This window comes from Pimephales promelas, chromosome 3 (assembly GCF_988280905.1).
Source record: "Pimephales promelas chromosome 3, fPimPro1.hap1.1, whole genome shotgun sequence".
NCBI classification, from domain to species: Eukaryota; Metazoa; Chordata; class Actinopteri; order Cypriniformes; family Leuciscidae; genus Pimephales; species Pimephales promelas.
The window spans coordinates 17,659,332-17,679,772 of record NC_142771.1 but is presented as its reverse complement, the minus strand read 5'-3'; the positions used below and the strand labels follow the sequence as shown (position 1 = coordinate 17,679,772).

General features: G+C 37.3%; 1 protein-coding gene across 1 annotated transcript in view; it reads left to right on the top strand.

Annotated features, from left to right (window-relative positions):
* Positions 1-20,441, top strand: part of hdac5 (histone deacetylase 5) — a 78,705-nt gene continuing 58,264 nt past the window's right edge. Inside the window, exons 1-2 of the mRNA XM_039686083.2 lie at positions 1-203; positions 14,404-14,635. Of these exons, the coding sequence (XP_039542017.1) occupies positions 14,614-14,635 (22 nt within the window). The 5' untranslated portion in view covers positions 1-203; positions 14,404-14,613. The remainder of the gene's footprint in view (positions 204-14,403; positions 14,636-20,441) is intronic.

The window sequence follows — 20,441 nt, the reverse complement described above, 5'->3', positions numbered from 1 at the left end:
TGGTCACGTGACCGTCGAGAGCACGTCATTAATGTTGTTGTTGGTGGAGAAGCTGCAAATATGGAGGAAAGAGAGTTGAGACAGGAAAAATTGTACTTTTCATGAACAGGGGAGGAAAATAGCTTTGCAAAAGTGATAAAGTGGAAGACAGACGCTGAAATAAGACGGGCTGTGACGGCGCCCGGAACGACAACAAGTATCAGGTAAAGTAGAAAGAAACATAGGCTACATTATCTGATAGTGATGGTTTGTGTTCTGTCCCTCCTGGATTTGACACCCACCGAAAGGCAACAGTCTTACCCACAGGGAAACACGTTATGTTGACAACGGATGTATTATGTATTGCATTTAGACAGTAGACCTTTTGCACATTGACGAATTCGTACACCGGACAGCCATAAACAAACATCAAGAGTTTTTCTGATTTAGTCCGAGTTCCTTCAAACTATCGCCATTTCTTTGCCCGTGAGAATCGCCTGACGGGATGAGTTTGATATTTTCATGACCCTCAGTCTCCCAGTAACGTTACAACATCTTAGCTAGCGTTTTAAACGGCCAGTTGAAGGATGATCGGCTTGAAATCCAGTATAGCGCAGAAGATGATGTTCTCCTGAGCTGGAGGAGAAGCGAGCGATTATATCATATTATTCATCATGATCTTCCTTTATTGCGCAACGACATATGGAAAGAAATAGAAACGGTATTTGCAGCCATACCGCAAGGTTATGATGCCATTTTACAGTGATCAGAATAAATGAGCTATGTCTGAAGTATTCAGTATTATTTAGCTATTAATGTATTCTATGTGTTTTGGTTTCAACATAACTTCTGGATAATGTTTATAAACAAAATATGCTGAATTTATTCTCAGACAAAACGTCAACAGAAGGTTTTTTTTTTTATCAGAGAGAACATAATGTACCATGGTAGACTATCTATCTATCTATCTATCTATCTATCTATCTATCTATCTATCTATCTATCTATCTATCTATCTATCTATCTATCTATCTATCTACCTACCTACCTACCCACCCACCCACCCACCCCCCCATCCATCCATCCATCCATCCATCCATCCATCCATCTATCTATGAGACATTAAGTGTATTACTCAGAGGTCAAATCAAGGCTGTCCGCTGTTGAGCGTTTTCACCTCTCTTGTCGAGTGGGTTGACCAAGGACTCCAATTAATCAAATCATTTCTCAGGTGTTTTTTCCCCTCCTGGTTAACTCATCAAATTAAGTCACAATGTCAACTGTCCCACGAAAAAGGCTGGTGTATCACTCATGCAGCAAGATTGACATTTTTCACTTGGCAATAGCAGGATGTGGCTCATTTGTTTTGATTTGTGTGAATGGAAGATGATGATTCAAAATTAGTGTAACAATGAACACATCATTGTAGGTTAGTATTGCTAAGTCAGGTTCAATTATGTAACATTTATAGATGAACTGTAACAAAAATAGTTTTGGTTGCACTTTTGGTGGTGCTTCTGAAAGTAGTGACTTTTTTTTTTAAATGCATTTAGAAGATTATTGACTGAATGTGTGGTAAAGAAGCTTAAAAAGCTGTGTGCCCTCATTAGGGTATGAGAGGGGTTAGCAGATAGTGGATATTATTATGACCGTGCTCAAGGATACAAGCACAATCTGCCTTTTAGTCATGTTTACTAGTGCCATTAGTTATTTCCAGGGAATGATGCTACATTCACTGCTTATGGATCTGGTAAGGGCCACCATCTGTTTTTGAAGAGGAATTAAAAGGGTTTCTTAAAAACGTGATTTTAGAATTGGCCAAGCAATATTGATTGTTACACTGATGTGTCCATGTAGATTTCGAAAATTCTGAACTGGTTATACTCAGGATTGTTTTTTTTAATGCAAATCAGATGAATTAAATATTTAGCCATGACTCTTGGTCTGTGCTCATATGTTTTGGATGTAAACCTGAGTTGCAGATATTAACAAAACATGGGGGGAATTTGCTAAAAATGGGTTGTGCCTGAATATAAACCTGCGATTCGGTTATGAGTGATTTATGTATGCACTGGGTTGATTGTGTTCCAGCCAAATAATTGGATTTTAATACAGTGCAATCTACAAACTAGAAGCATAATTTAGGTGTAAGTACAGCAGTAGTCTAATAGCAGAGAAGAAATGGAGAACAAAACAGTGGTTGGTTTCTGAAGTAAAGGATGTCCTTGTATGCTCTTATACATCACCTTTGATTTGATTATACAATACAGATTCAAGATAATGTGCATAGGATTAGATTAGGATTACATTCCTGTTTATGGCCAATGCACTAATAGGTGACCACAGATGCATTAAAAGGCTTTTAAAAAGTGCATAACGGTTATATTTTGTTAGTTGTATTCAATTGCATTTGGTCTTATCTTACAGTATGCCAAGTTTTTGGCTGTTTGCTCGTGTTTGTTTTGATTGGCTCAGTCAGGCTATTGGACTTTGATCCGTTCTTTCAGAGAAGCTGAGTTTCACAGTGCCTCTAGTAAGTAATTGTACTTTATAGGTGCACATATACTTACTGTAGTACTTTGTTTTCACAGTTGCTTAATCAAAGGTGCTTAAAACAGTTAGTTTAATTTTTGCACTGGACATAGTTTTTTCCAAATGTGTCTGTGCGTAAAACTTGTTGCACTTCTTTGGTTGCCTTGTGCCTCACCTATGCACGTCCACGTTCACACCCTCGTCTTTACGACGTGGTTTGTGAGAATGGAATGCAGAATTCTGGTCTGTTTCGCATTCTAAATGAAGGGCACGATGAGTCCTAGTAATGAATAGATCTGAACCTCTGCACCACCCACAGCCACACCAGGCTCCTTTAGCTGCTTAACAATATGAGGCATAACTCCTCTGGGCCAGAAGGTGAGTGTGGAATGTGGGAGTGTGAAAATTTGAAAATATTTTGATGTGCTGAAAAGAGATGTTGCCGTGGTTACGCTACACGGATGACCGTACCCTCTTTCATGATCCTGTCCGCTCCGAGGTGTCCAACAACTCCCTTAGGATTTCAGCAGACTGTTGAGTGTATAAACATTAAATGTTTGAGGTACATTTTTGGGGGCTTCAGTGTTGGGAAATCCACTTTCTCTTCCATAATTTGTGCAGATGATTGGTGATTTTGTTTAAAAATCGCTCCGGACATTGCAGGCTCAAAACAGTGATTAAAGTGGGTTGTAATCAAGGTGTGTTTCACATGGTGTGACTTCCAGTTCCAGGAAGAGTGTAATGAGCTTAAGAACATGGTAGTGATTTCAAGGGGCGGAATCAGGTGGTGATAGCTGTGCCTCATGCACTCTCTGCAACGAATGATAATGAGAATGAGAATAGTCATTTGTCTTTGGATTTAATGTGTGCAGCATCCACAGCCATCTAAGCTTGGCTTATATGTAATATGTTGTGATATTATTAGATTTTTTTTTTGTCACATATTCACACTATATAGGCTACACTACCATTTAAAAATTTGGGTCAGTATCTATTTTATTTTTAAATGGAATCAATACTTTTAATCAGCAAGGACACAGTACATTGATCAAACAAGTAAAGGCTTTTGCATTGTTGCAAAAATATTTCTATTTCAAATAAGTGCTGTTCTTGTGAACTTTATGTTCAAAGAATCCTAAAAAAATAATAATGGCTTTCCCAAATACATTGCGCAGCATAACTGTTTTCAGCATCTGGTTGCAGCCGTTGATAGCTGCCTTTTTCTGCCCCGTCCAGGTAGTGTAACCACTGTTGTGAACTATGCTTCCAACGGTGTCTCTAGGAACATTTAGTGCCTTCCTTATCTTTTTGTATCCTGTTCCATATCTTTGAAGGGCGAAGATATCTTCACTCAATTTTTTGCACTATTCTTTTGATAAAGCCATATTTCATAACATGTAGTCAAACAAATAAAAAAAGTAAAAAAAAAATAACTGTTTTTATTTAAAATATATATTTTTTGTAACAATGTACACTACCGTTTAAAACGTTGGGGGGTCAGTATTTTGTTTCTTCTTTTTTTAAAGTAAATTAATACTTTTTCATTAAAGATGTGTTCAATTGATAAAAAGTGATAGTAAAGATTTATATTGTTAGAAAATATTTATATTTGGAATAAATGCTGTTCTTTTTAACTTTTTATTCATCAATGAATCCTAAAAAAGTATCAGAGGTCCCAAAAAAATATTAAGCAGCACAACTGTTTCAGTATCAAATCAGCGAATTAGAATGATTTCTGAATGATCGTGTCATGTGCATAGTGGATTAACTTTTATCTTACGAGACGAGACATGAGATTGGGTTCACGAGAATGAGATGAGATTTTTGCACAATATTTGATAGAAATCTTCAATGACAAAATTCATGACTAGAAAAATAGTCTGCAGGTGCATTTTGAATTTTTTTAAACTAATAATCTTGTAATTAATGTCATTCCAGTTCTACTTTATGAGCATGAGAATTACCAAATGCATTGAAAGACAACAATAGGCCCATACAAGAAAATGGTTTTGCAAATGACTGTACAAATGACTGAATTCCACCAATCGAACTTCGAAATAAAAACAATATAAATGACAAAAATAAATAAAAAAATTGTTCTTAGTCTTAGTAAGAGCAAATAATAAGTGCAAGTGCAACCATAATCAAAGTACTCTCAGTATTCAAGTGCAAACAGATACCAAGACCAGAGCCACTCTACACAGTCCAGAGATAGGTTTTTTATATTGGGAGACAAGCTATTGTAGCTAATTTACACCCATCGGGGAGCTCGTGTTTTGCTTTCACTTTCAAATTCGCGATCACATGTTCTCAGTGTTTTGGGAGCGGCAGTGCTGAGCACACATTCTCCAAGATTACCCATTTATCAGACGCTAAGGCTCTGTTGCGCAACGAATCATCACGAGATCTGTGAACTGTGATTCGTGTTGCGCACCGTGTGATTGCAACTCCTGCTGGATGAGCAGAGCATACGTTTACAGTACTTTACAATGGTTTATAAAAACAGCAAAATGATAGCCTGACTTCGTCATACTCATTTTCTAGTCAGAACGTGAGTCTGATACTGCTCCATAGAGAGCCTAATGCTGCGTTCACACCGAACGCGAATAACGCCCGTTTCACACATACTCCGTTTGCAGTGCGTATGCGGTCCGTATTTTTTTCCGTACCCATGTTAACAGGTTAGAGCTTTCACACTGCACGCGGATGCAGTCCGTCGATCCGTTCCAGTTGCGGTGCGTATACAGCAGTGCAGAGATCGTTTCCGTACCGAGTCTATTTCTGCTGTGCTGCAAACTCACAAATAAAGTGACAGCGCACGGTTCGTGGTCAAAATGAACTCAGATTGACCTCGAAATGTAGTAGTTTCACCATAAATGCATTTAATTCAATAAAATGTAGTAATTTCTCCGTAAAGGTAGGCTATTTAATTGTTTCATATTTTTACTTTAAGACATCTTATATGCATGGAATTGTATATTCGTTGTTTAAATCGTGTTTAAACGAGCATGCGTCCATTCAAGTTTGTAAAAGAGAATCGCAAAGCCATGGCAAAACTTTTATTTTAATAAAAGTTGCTGCATATGGTGAACATATTTTGATTACCAAAGGACACATGGCCAAGTTTACTCAAAGATGCCTTATTAATTTCAATACAATTAAAATAGGCTATGCCTCCTCTGTGGATAGAAAATTGTTATATTAAGACACAAATTCAGATAGCTTCTCAGAGGATACTCAACATGTTTTATTATGACAGGTTGGTTTAAAAAATAATGAATGAAATAATGATTAAAAAATAACGTCTCTTCTGAATTAGAAAAATAAATATATAAATATTAATTAACTAAAAGAAATACCTTCAAATTGAACAAAAATACCTCTCACAAACGTACAGAAACGAACTAGTTTTCTTCCTCTTTATCCTGTTTTTCTTCCTCATCCTCCTTGTTTGCTCATCTCCTATATTTAGCTGTAAAGCTGATCTTTTCCAGCAGTTTTTTATTTTATTATTATTATTTATTTATTTATATTTTTTTTAAACCAGGACATCACTTTATAAAAAACGGCCAGGACAGGACGTGAAAACAGGACTGGGATAACAGGACTGTTGGTCACTGGTCACGGTATTGCTGCATAACTTCTGATTTTGAAATAAAAATAGCCAGTGTTTGTGGTACAGCTCACGCACTGCAAACGCAGCATATGTGAAAGCACTTTAGCGCGTGCGGCTCCTGTACCGGATACGCACCGCAACACTCACCGCATACGCACTGCAAACGGAGTATGTGTGAAACGGGCGTAACTCGTCAAATTCACGCCTGACGCGTCTAGTTTGACGCTTGACTACTTTGTGTTAATTCGCGTGTCTAGTGAAACTGACGCGCGTAAAAAGAAAAGTTTGAAGTGAAATGTACGCGCGTAAAAAGAAAAGTTTGAAGTGAAATGTACGCGCGTAAAAAGAAAAGTTTGAAGTGAAATGTACGCGCGTAAAAAGAAAAGTTTGAAGTGAAATGTACGCACGTAAAAAAAGAAAAGTTTGAAGTGAAATGTACGCGCGTAAAAACAAAAGTTTGAGGTGAAATGTACGCGCGTAAAAAGAAAAGTTTGAGGTGAAATGTACGCGCATAAAAAGAAAAGTTTGAAGTGAAATGTACGCGCGTAAAAAGAAAAGTTTGAAGTGAAATGTACGCGCGTAAAAAGAAAAGTTTGAAGTGAAATGTACGCACGTAAAAAGAAAAGTTTGAAGTGAAATGTACGCGCGTAAAAAGAAAAGTTTGAAGTGAAATGTACGCACGTAAAAAGAAAAGTTTGAAGTGAAATGTACGCGCGTAAAAAGAAAAGTTTGAGGTGAAATGTACGCACGTAAAAAGAAAAGTTTGAAGTGAAATGTACGCGCGTCAGAATCGAAATCCGTTGTTTTTATTATTTTTATGTCGACCGAGCATTCATCAAGAGAGTTACCGCTCTGTATTTACTCTGGAGAGCAGAACAGCGGCGTGGAGATCATCGTCGCCGTATATTTGTGTCCACTGGACCCTTCGGAGGTGAACCGTTTGGCGAGTTTCACCATTTGCTCACTCCAGGAGCTGCTTTGGATGACGGCCGCTGTCAGCGGTACTTCGGCCTGTCATGCACCCAGTTTGATGACCTGGCTATTGTGCCGCATCGGAGCGAGGATAACCATTGCCCTCATCCATCTAATCTAGCTGTCATTTATTTTTGTTTTGATGATAAATAGAGCCAGCCTTCAAAAGTTATTAACCTGTCCTGTGATTATTTTCTCTCTCAGGTCCAGACACGAACTTATGCACATGTTGGTTGCTTGTATGTTGGTTGTCTTTATTTCATATAATTGTTATATGGAATGAATAACATTCAATAAAAAATGAACATGTCTCGTATATAGAAATAAAATTTTAAGTGATAAAAAATATTTGCTTTGTTGTGCATAATCCCACCATGCATTTAGTCATATTACAAAATAATTTATTGAAGCATCCAGATACTTCACCACGTGAGCAAGCAGCTAGGCTCCTGATTGGTTAACGCGGCGCGAATTGACGCCAAAGTTCAGATTTTTCAACTCGGGCGGCAGACGCGAATTCGCCTCAAACGCGTGAATGCACAATTAGCACTAACTAAATCATTCGCGCGTAATGCACTTAAAGTGCCAGACGCTCAATACGCGCCATTCGAGTGAACGAGGCGTATTCGCGTCTTCCGCACCGCGCTCTACGCCTCCATTTTTTACGCGTGTAACGCGTCTTTGCATTGACTTAACATTGAAATCATTTGCGCCTAAAGCGCTATTCGCGTCCGGTGTGAACGCACCATGAGTTCCACCCCTCTGCTTCCGGCTCATGGGACCTTTTTTAGGAAAAAAATATGTATGGTAGTCAATCCAATGGCAATGAACTTATCTATGGAAGTCAAGAAAGTCTCAGTTTGTCATAAAACAGAAGAGTAACATTTAGTTTTATGTGAAAATCGCTCAATGAACTACATCTCTCGGGAACAATGAGCAAGATCTGTTGCTCATATGTGTGCAGTCTGGTACAAAACACTCAGGCATGACGGCGTAATGTTAAGATTATAACGCTAGACTATAGAAAAAATGACAGATGTTAGCTTCAGTAAACTTAGCTTCATTCCTTAAGAGAAAATGTGCGGCTTTTGTGTTTGTAGTCTTTGTAATACGTATTTACGTCTTATTCCTCAACAGTTTTACATCAAACTTGCGACTTTCTTGACTTTAAAATGTATCTTTTAAATTGACAAACATCAGATGTGTAATTCAGGGCACAATTCAAACAAGATCAAAATATTTATTGTGGCTCACCATTGACTACCATATTTTTCCGAATTAAGGTCCCATGATGGTCGACCAGAAGGGGACCTTAGGCTCTCTATAGGGCTGTGTCTTAACCAAACCAGGAAAAAAACTCTTAGTAATGTTCTGGATTGTTTGGTGTTGCTTAACAGAGCTCTGTGTGAATCTGAATATCATTCTTTGTCAAAATGTTGTGAACTATTGGGTGAGTGAATAGCAGTCTTTTTGCGAACTGTGTCACACAGCTTATTTTAGACATTACTGTTTTAATTTATACTGGTCTATATTTCAGCACAATTTTGAAAGGAATGGAACAAATTTCCCAATAGACTTCTGACAGTTTTCTGGGTTTATATTTTTAATGGGTCTCTTACTCTTACACTATTTGCGGGGAGTAGGCTATGTACAATTGTGGCCAAAATGTACAATTTTGAACGACATAAAGCCAGGTTATTTTTTTGGGAAATCCACTTCTACCTCTTAAAAAAAATTGCTCTGGGCAATACAGGTTAAAAAAGAGCTGAGTAAAGTGTCACGTAATCAGTGAGTAATCTAGTGACTACATCAAAGGTTTGTTTCAGAAAAATGTGGGCAAACGAGCAGCTTACAATATAGCCATTGACTTAGAAAATACTATGGAAGTCAATGGCTACTGTCAACTGTCTGGTTACCATCATTCTTCAAAATATATTCTTCCATGTTCAGCCCGTGGTCTGGGGACAGTAGAAAAGTTTAGAGAATTGTTCTGATTATATAATTTTGTTTAGATTAGTTCTTTATTTTATTATTATTTATTATATATTTAAAAAGACAGCATTATTAATTGTATTTCTTTCTTTCTATTATGTTAAAATTGAATAAATTTGGCATTTTACCATCTAACGAATGGTCCAAAATCATAAGATTTATCACATTTATATATATATATATATATATATATATATATATATATATATATATATATATATATATGTATACACACACACACACACACACACACACACACACACATATATATATATATATTACAATTTTATAGACTTGTATCAGTTGTATGTTTCTCTTTACTTTTATTATCAGTACTCAGTCCATGGTAGACAGAAAAAGATGCATTGTTGACTTCATTGTTAATATTTTGCAGAAAATATTTTACACATTTATATTATTTTTATTTTTATTATACATTAAAAATATATAGCTGCCATTGTGTTTGGGGAAGGGGTCTCTTTTAATTTGCAAAGTGATCGTATCCAAATGCTAGAAAAGACTAGAGTATGGCTTGAATTGTTTAATGCAGCCGTTGCTAATGGGATAGAGAGATTCATTTGTCTTTGTGGATGTGAGCCACGCAGGATCCTGGAACACAGCGGGCAGAGACTCGAGGTCTTACTGAGGACACCGCTACTCTTTTGGGCGGCTGCCATACCTGACATGCTCCATGCTGCATGCTAAATGACCAATTTCAGCTTTTCGTTTGACCGCTCTAAAGCAGCAAGGACTCAGTAACCTTACCTTACTGCATACACCTGCTACTAAAAGTGTAAATATTATAGACCTTAAAATGTTGTAGAATGTTACTAATGTGTTCATTGCATGATGACGCATGACTGATTGTCCGTATTTGTTTAAATTATTGTTAACTCTGGTGTTAATCTGGTGTTAATTTGAAGGGCCTCCTTTAAAATCAAGTCAAACAAGCCTCTTTATCTCATCTCAGTAAAATGACCCAAGGGCTTTTGTGTCCTCCGTCTCCAAGGTGAGCACTTCCTGGGTCACCAGGCAGCGTTCACCTGATTTCTTGTGGAACAGCTCACCTGTTGGCCTGCAATGGAACAGGCAACTTATTCTCGCTGGCCCGTCGCGTTTGTATACTATGTTCGTCCCGAAGAAGGGAGTGCGGTGACACGGCAGTCCGTGCATATGCAATATGCCTACAAATCAAATGCTTTGGTAAAGTCGCACAAATTAAACATTGAAGTCCATGTTGCACAAAAACAAACACTGTTGTTTATAATTACTATGTTGTTTTTTTACAGTGGGTCATAATATATCATATCTTTTAGTTTGTCAGTGCGTTTTGTGGTGTTAGGAATTGTTTTCTGCGCATTTCCGCAACTCAAAACGTGCACAAATGTACACCACCTCCTGAGCTGGTGTAGGATTTGAGCGTGCATATTGATAAATCTGAAAGTCACCGTGGTTTTGGGTGTACGCTGGAAATTTGGTGTACGCTCTTTTGATAAATGAGGGCCACTCACTGTGTTTAGGCCAAAAAAAAGCAATCAAAAATAATACAAGACAAAAATAGATGACTTTCCAAAGTGAGTGAAAAAACACAATATGAGTGTAATAATTGTAGTGCAGTGTGTGGTGGAATGAGCTGGAGCTGTGCTTTCAGTAGTTTGATTTTAGAAAATCTGCACGTTTGTTCTTGATGCATAATAGGAAGGGTTTTTATGCTTATATTGCTTAAGGTAAGCCTGCATCTAAAGATTAAGAAGTGTGCCTTGATGCTTTACCGATTACTCTGGGGTTTGCTTTACCATTTTGTGACTCAGATGGTAAAATTAGTGGACCTTGATGGTCTGGAAACCTTCATTCAGAGAGATGCGGGAGGCTTTAACATCAAGCACTGACACTAATCAACACATCTCCACCCCCACGCTATTCACACGTTGTTGAGTGACTGATGCCTTCTCATATTCTCAGGCTCAAAGAAAGAGAGCTAAGCACCTCAGGAAGGATAATTCTCTTAAGCAAGCCAGTGTTAAAACTCTCATCAAGTGTCCCATCCTTTTAAAGAGTATTAAACGCTGATAAACACTCTGGAACGAAGCCTGACCACTTGTACGAGAGTGGAGAGAGACCGAGAGGAGTGACAAAGATTTGGACAGGAGGAGCTTTCAGCTCTTCCATTAAATCACTGACAGAGCTTTAAAGACCAGCTTCAGCTTGTTCTTTAGTCAATACAGGGCTTTCCAGGGAGTGTGCCAGCATGTTAGCACCCCACAAGGCCCTGGGACATGTCAGAGCTGGCTGTGGCCAATGAAAAGAACAAGCCTTTCAGAATGACAGAAAAAACAATCCATATTGGCCCATAGTTTTATTAGCAGACCATGGCAGAAAATACTCAGACTTTCTGTAATGAAACTTGATTTCTATGGTTTCGTGAGTGAGTGTAAGTGGTGCTCATGCCACAATTTAAAGAAAAACGCAGATGGGACTGGAAAGACGTCTATCACGCAAAATCGGTCAAGACATGCTTTTTTTGTTTTTGGTGGTAAATAATGCGAATACTAGAGATGTCCCACTTTATCACTTTTTTAAACAGATTTTTTAACTCATCGGTCTCAGCCCGATCCTTTATTTTACGTCAGCTGTCATGCAGGTGTCGTGCAGGTGGGTTTGCCAACCGCCATTGATAGGAAACAGAAGCTCAAATGCCCGAGAACTATTAAGGTCTGTTCTAGCACATCACTTGCACGTTCAAGCTTCCATGTGTAACATATTTGATGTGCACCTTTGTAACAAATCACTCGAAAGTAATTTATTTACTATTTACATTTTACATTTAGTAATTTAGCAGACGCTTTTATCCAAAGCGACTTACAACTGAGGACTTAAGCAAGCGAGTCATCGTGAAGAGGCAAAAACAAACCAAGAAATGCTCAAAATACAAAGTTCAGACATTGTGACGGGTAGCATAAGAACTTCCAATATAACATTTATATTTATTTTTTATCTGCCTTCAGACTATTTGAGACGTCGTTGTCATAACACGTTGCTATGGGTTGCGTCTTGCTTTGGACTTGACTGACAGACGCTATCTCATGACCAATTCGTACAAATTCGTACGAGTGATTAACAAGTGGCTAATTCGTACGACCTCACTCGTACAAATTCGTACAATTTGTCTAAACCCACGTGATGGGTAGGTTTAGGGGCGGGGTCAGGGGTAGGTCATTCGTACGAATTTATACGAATTGGCCAATTCGTAAAATATGAACGATTTAGCAAAAATCTTACTAATTCGTATTAGTGAGGTCGTACGAATTGTTACAAATTAGCCACCTCGTAAAATTCGTACGAATTCGTACGAATCCACAAGCTTCATGCATTCTAACTTAATATTCACTTTTTTTCTGTTTGTTGCAATTATTCTGCGTATAGACCTATAAATATAATTACTGTAGTAATTGTTATATTGGAAGTGCATGATAGATGATTTTACATTTTTGCCCCAGAGACATAGGATCGATTTTAAAACTTTAATATACTTGAAGTGTGCTCAAACCACTTGGAAATATAAGTATCGGATAGGGATTCGGTGTTAGCAGATAGTCAATATTCAATTACTCGGATTGGGCGCACATTTAAACAATTGAATTTAGTTTTAGTCATTTTATTTTTAAGTTCATTAGACAAAAACTAAGTTGATTTAGTATATCATTTATTTTTTTTCATTTAATTCATTCATTTAAATTGTTGATGAGATTTAGAAGAAATAAACATCGATTTAAATAAATAAATATAAGAAAGTATTTGTAGATTTAAGCTATTTGCTTAAAATTGACCAATATATACTGTACACCTCCATGCAAAAGCATTCTTGATTGTGTTCTATTATTTGTACATAATTCATTGTTTATATGCTTTTAAGAAGCAGTGCTTTGATATTTTATTTTTAACTAATATTTATTTGCATTAAGTGTTCTTTCCAACTGTTTATTACTTGATTCTCAGTCATTGATGACTTGTTTTTTTTTCTCTTATTTCATTGGTGAGCATCAACACGATTGCAGGTTGTTACAAACACAGATCTAAAAAACACTTACTGAAGGTCTACAGGACTGCCACATAAAGATGGGATTTGCAGTTTGAGATTAACAGTACTTTGAGATCAGCAGTCGAAACATTACACTCAAGAAATCCAGCTGCCATAAAGTCCTGGCCCAAGTTCAAAAAGTGCGTCAAAGCAAAATTACTAGACTATTTCCGACATTTATCAGTCACTCATTACGGTTTATTGGCTCTGAGCTGAAAACACACTTGTGTTTAGATGCATTGATTCATTTAGATATGCAAGTAGGGACCTGGAACATTGTTCACTCAGTAATTCAAGAAAACTGATAGATTGATTGATTGAACTATTCTATACCCAAAATAGTGTGCCGTTGTCACACTGGATCATTAGACAAATCACACTCAGACTTTTACTTGCATGATTCAACCAGCAGGTGAGGCTACCGTCCCAGTGCATACAAGGCAACTCGAAGCTTGTCATCTTTTCAATGCAGTGCTGCAGTTTTACTAGTGATTTAATGCAATTAGTCTGTGCATATTGTTCAAAAGTATCTGGCAGGTTTGTCCAAAAAGGCACCTGGTATGCACAAAAACGTTTTTGACCTATTTTCATTTTTTTGTGTGTGTATATATTAATATTTCATGTTGGTGTGTTGATTTGCATAAGAGTGCGTGTTTCAGAAACTCGAATGCTTTGTGATGCATAACATTATCTACTTGAATACTGAACAGACCTAAGGCTCAGGAAGTGTGGGCCAGTGTTTTAATAATCACTAAAACTAGACGGTCGAGAACCTCTCTATTCTTTGCTTGGGGCAGGGCTCATGGTCGAATGAAAGGCAGCGTGGGTAATGTGCTATCCTGCTGCGTATCCAGTCGCTGCTAGGCAGCGTGGGTATTGTAGTGCGTCTCCACTGACTTAAGAGGCAGGGTGAGTCATCCATTAACATCCTCTGGATCTGTTTTGTAAGCTGCAAACACATACAACTCTGTTATGAGCACAACATTCTGACACAGGCGTTAATGACTCTTACGAACCCCGTTAATATGCAGCTAGGGGACTTTATTCACTCTTTGAAAAACAAATGAGCTGTTTTGCTTTATATTATTATGTATGAATGTTTTTGCTTTTCAGACAGGTCACAGCCACAATCTACTGTAATTTTGAGGAGGGTATTTTGCGTTGTATTTTTTTGGCTTGAAGGATGTCAGTGGTCTCGGTTTCATTAACGTCAGTGTGTTTGCATCTGTTGCAGTGAGGGTGTTCAGCTGGCACCAGCGGCCATCACAGCCCTCCTCGTGAGGGTTACGGTCATGGCTGACACCGAAGACCCCCTTTAGAACTCGCTGTCTTGCGGCATCGTGCCTCTGAACCACAGGGTGCACACTGAGGTTTATCCAAAAAGCATCCTTGCCTGCTACTTGGAGAACTTTAGAGGCAGAGAAGATCAGTGTCAGCGTCATCCATGAATTCACCAAACACACCCGGTAAGAGTTTTTACTCATTCAGTCGTGTTACACTCTGAAACATTGATGTTTGCTAATAGAAGATTTTGTCTCAATTGATCATTTTTTCCAAGTATCAGATGTTTTAAACATCCAATCTTTAGTGTGAATAATTGAAGTTATACAAATAAAATATTAGTCTAAAATATTATTTGAAAGATATGGTTTCTATTAAGTTACATTTATTAGGTTTAATTTTTCAACTCAAAATACTAGTATTATTTATTTTGCGGTCTCCTCTGGGTCCATAGACCCCAGTTTGAAAACCCCTCGACTACATGACTTTTGCCTAGATACCGTATTTGCCCCCGTTTGCATTCTGGAGGAGTTGAGACTAGTTGCTGAAAGTCAGAGCCAGTCTGAGCATTTTCAGTAGTTGGAGTTTCACAAAAAACTGATAGGCACAGACTCTGATTATTAAACATGTCTGATATTGTGTAGTGATTTTAAAACACACATTGTATTCATTTGTCATGCTCTCCTAGACGCGATGTATGTATTACATGGTGTTTTAAAATATGTTTAGATTTGAAACTTCAGAATCAGATCAGAAGTCTTCAGATTCCATCTGGGCCTCTAAAGAAGAGCTGCAGTACATGAACGTTTGCATTGACTGATATTGACACTATTGACTTGCACTCGTTTGCTTTTTGTTCAGCAACCGCCATCACAGATTTTCTTTGTGGTGCTTTTCTTTACATGACCTGCGAGAATAGAAGTTTGTTGTTGTTGATGAGGTTTTATGGACAGATGAAACAAAAAAAAAAGCTTTTTTTAGGCAGCAAACACTTAAGATGGGTTTGGTGTACACATGGATAAAAAGTACCCCATGTGTAAAATGAAATACTCTGCTGTAACTTTAATACTATAGGCCTAATTTTAAGATTCTTAATCTAAATTTGAGATTCATAAATTGAATCTATTAATCTGTTTGGAAACTAATGATTAATGCAGTTTTAGTTAAAGGCATTTGTTGTTGTTGTTGTAGTAGTAGTAGTAGTGTTAGTGATAGTGGTAATGCAACCTGACTCACAGCTGTAGCAATTACAGATCACGTTTCGTAGAAGATTTTTGGTCTGTCAGCGGGCGGGCAACCCGTTGTTATGATTGTGTGCGTAATTGCGTGTAATTGTCTCGTCTCAGGTGAAGCTTAGCCAGATTTGTTGCTCAGACAAACAAAACCTGTGGATTTTGTCCATCATTATTTATCTGTTGCTGTACCCTGCAGCTTTCTTCTTCTCCTCGCCCCTTTCTTTTCCCATCAGCCCCCTCTTAATGCGCCTTTAATTCATACCTTCGGCCCTGTGCCCGCCCCCACTCTCTCCTCCTCAGCCTCTCCTCGCCTGGCTCTCTCTGACTCTCTGCCGTTTATAATCAGAACCGGTAACAACCTCTATTAACCCTCTGTCTCCCTCATGACGTCTTTGAGTGTCACTGGATGCCGTGGCAACCTTCGACGCTTTGCCCCACTCCACATCATCACTGCCCAGAGATCTTTGCTGATTGGCGTGTTTGCCCACTGTGATGCAAACTCACTGGTTCTTTTGCGTATGGTTTTTGTGTATGCCACTGTTATTGACATTTTATTGGGTATGCAGCTCCGATGAAGGTGCTCTTAAAGGGATAGTTCACTTTGAAATTCATTTTTGATATGTTTTAGCTTACCTCAAGGCCAACCAAGATGTAGGCATCTTTGTTTCCACAGTATTTTCGATTTTGATATTATTCGATCAAACCGTTGTTGTTTATCAGTCATATAATGCAGGTTTATGGGGTCCACCCTGGGTTAACCTCAAAGAGAATGCACAGAGAAGTCAAAATTAAGCATGATTGAATGACTCGTAAATATAAGTACACATTGATGGCCTGAGACACGAAATGAGCAGTTTGTGTGAGAAAACGAACTGTATTTATATCGTTTTTACCTCTTGTTAACAGCCATGTCCAACTGATCTGAAGGCACAGGCGCTTCGGTCAGGTTTCAAGTCTTGTCCTTTCATTTTCATCACATTGAGTTTTACCATCTTCTCTCTTTGTGGTCCCAAGTGGGATAATGGATCAAAATATTTCAGTTTAGATTTTGAGAGCTGATACTGGCGCTACTATCATCAGTTACTGTACAACTTTTTGTGCTCCTGTTATTGATTGACTGTACAAACAGATTCACAGCTTAATAGAACAACAGTTAGAAGTATCGCCATGAAAAATATGTTGTCATGGGTTGAGTGGCTATAATGAGCGCACAACGAAGGAATATCACTAATAAAGTCTTTTATTTATAAGGTGGTTTGGCTAATTCAGTTAAGCTAATGATGAACAGGGAAAATATTTTTAATAAAAAAGAGTTGTGAAAAAGCGGTCATTAATTTTTAATAAATATATTACATTTATATAAAAAATTATCATCATAATTTAATATTTACATAACACTGTTAAATGTAATTTTTTAGGAATATCCATTTCTCATACTTTATTTCTGCATTATAATGTTGTGATGCCTAAATTACTTGTAGGATTTACATCTCAGTGATTTATGATTGATTTTAGTTGTTAGTTGTTTTTTTTTAATTAATGCAAGCATAAAATTTTACTATCTGCCATAACATTAAAATGATTATCGATTTATCAGTACCAGAAATGTTATGGCATTTCATCCGGATCGCATCCTTGTATCATATTATTGTTGTAATAAGTTCACGTACCTAAAACACCCCTTAAATTACAGTGAAATCACTGTAATGTTGTTCCACATCTTTTGGCATATTGCTTTATTGTAGAGCTCTGTGATAGATTAGCCAAGCTCTCCAAGCTGAAATAATCAGTTAGCTTCATGTTAATCATCTCTAGATGCTTTTGTTGTTTGTGGAGTATCAAAGGACCTTGTCTGTGATTATGTCCAGTGAGCCTGAAGCTCCATGTGATCCAGCACATCCAAGCCCATCAAGGAGAAACAAGTGTCAATCCCTTCAACCATGCAGTTAGGCCTTTTGTTCTCTTGGGGACATGTTGTACAGTCCTGTTCCCCCAATAAAAGGCCACTTCATCTGCTGAAGCCCTTCACCATACTGGGCTCCATGCTTTGTACCAGTCAAGTTCAGAGACAACGTCAAACATTGTACACTGTCACTTTGTGCTCATATTCTGTTGGTGGTCGTTTGGTACAGTATGTCCATGTCTAGATTATGAATGGAGTTTTTAATTAAATTATCACCAATAACACAAAGTGATGCACAAACACATTCAGAGAAGTTATGGAGTGACGTGAACATTTATTTTGATCCCCCTTGAGTTTTTAATCGATAGTTTAGATATTTTTTTTAATTTAACTCGGTTTAGATATTATCTAATATGAGACTTCTAAAGGCTTCTTTATTGAAGAATGTACTAGCGTTTGTTTAATAATATAATGTTCTTAGTGTCTACTTTCCTTCCTCACTTTTAGTTTAATGAACCTCGGTATTGAAGTCACGGTTCGGTATGGGTTCAGCAGAAGGAAGTAAACTAAATACAAAATTGCTTCTTTTTTCTTTTTTTTTATTAAAACAGTGGGTTATTGAACAAATTGTCTTCCTCTTTAAATAAATTCAATTATGATTAGCATTTTCTTAAAGCTACTCTGGATAACTCTTTTAGTTTATTCTTAGCTAAAAACACGTAGTTCTTTCAAAAATGTATGTGCTCATTAATGTATATTTACTTCGTTCAAGTAATAAAGTATTCTCGTGAGTGTATAATATGCCATTGAAAATACATACGGGTAAGGGGTTCTAATGTCGTTCGCCATGTTGCCCCTCCATCTTGAAAGTACATTAGCCAAAGAGGGATATACCCGTTAATTCAAGCTTCACCTTTCGCGTTTACGTTTGAGTTAACACTCATGGACGAGGTCGAACTGGAAGCCATGTTAATCTTGGACTACACTGGCCACCATAGGAGTTAAAATGAAATCGGAATTGAAAGGAATATAAAACTAATATTCACTGGACGGTCATATACATATTCACCGCTAGATAGGGGTAAAAATCACACAGTGTAGCTTTAAGAATAAAAATCTATGTAAGTTAATGCTGTAAACAGTATATAAACTATATATAGGGAGCCATTTCTTGCACATTTCTATAATATTAAAGTTTACAATTAACAACAGAGCTTAAACTATTAAATTCAGTTTATATTATATTAATTTTTAGATATAATAATAATAAACACTCAAAAAAAGTAAATTGCACATTAGGCGGTTTTTGCATTAACTTCTCAAATTCATTTTTTTAAACATGTAAAAATAATTAAGAAGACATTACTAACATGTAAAGTAAATATAATAATTATATAAGCTAATAAAGTGCACATATTTAGTGAAAGGCTCCCCTCTAGAGTTCATTTTTCTAGTGAATCATGCTGTGTGGACACTAAATGACTTGCCTGAGATAAATGTTGATTTCTTTTCACGTTTGAAACACTGATCGAGAAATTACATGTGAACACATCTATGCCTAAATTGTCTGTTCTTCTTCTTCTGCGCCTTTTCCTGTTACGGCGGATAGCAAACTGCGTTGCATTACCACACACGCCCCCTTCTGGATTGTATTAGCCCCTTTTCCACCAAAGCATTTTGAGAGCCGGTTCAGAGCCGGTTTCGACAGCCAAAGAACCGGTTATCGGCCAGGAGAACTGGTTTCTAAGGCGCACCAACTCTTTGCTGGACTAGAACCGTTCTTTTACCACGTCATGCTTACGTCGGGGGCTGTGGCGGGATTTAGATGTGTTCTAAGCATCTTTTCTGACCACAAGTTGAACCAACTACGAACCAACTTTGAACCAGCACCAGTTCCGAACCAGTTCTTTTTTGGTGGAAAAGGGGTAAAAGTGGTTCACCAGTGAGTGACTGTATTCATTGTCTGACTGCATGCACCGAACCGTGACATCCGTACCATGATTATTCGGGACGAATACATGTACAGTCGAATACATAGACGTGTTTTTTTCTCTGGCATATTTGGCCTAATAGCAATTTAGATGTTATTCGAATCCCTAATAATGAGATGTTCATTATTAAACAGTATAAATAATCGCTGTTATATCTGTTTAAAAAGAGTACATCATGTGGGAAATCTAGAGTTGTATGTAAAATATAGCCATAAACATAAAACAAAATTTATATCGATGAACCAATGTTTTTAGTTTTTTTTACTGATTGTTATTTATGTTTAAAGTATAACTTGCCTGATTTTTAACCTGCTTTGTATTGTTACAATGTCGGTAGTATATGTAAATTAACAATGTTTACTCGTTTTCGGTGTTACCTGGATCGAGAAATTCAATCGAAATTCGAAAAAAATGTATTCTTCAGAAAAAGTTTGAAACTTTTGACAGCTCCAGGGCTTTCGTGAAAACTTCAGATTTTACTTCTGCTTTTTTTTTTTTATCCCTGCCCATAGACAGTCGGATAGGCTTTATGCCGTGCGTCAAGTGACCAAACCGGAAAACGGGTCTCATCGCATCCGCTTGTCAGAGAAAGTGTTAACGGCCGTAAGAACTGACTACGATATCTATGGATATTTAAGGTAATCAGCTAACCTACCTAGTTCACTTTGTTATTGGCGTTTTATTACATTTAAATATCTAAACGTTACTGTGAAGAATAAAAAATATAAAACATTAAAATATCAATCTGCACATGTGAGGGATATTGGTTATGCTAATCTTTGTTCGCTCCTTTTAAGTTATCTTGAGTAAAACCGCAAAAAATTTCATGAAGCACATACAAAAGACCTGGACCGGAAGCGAT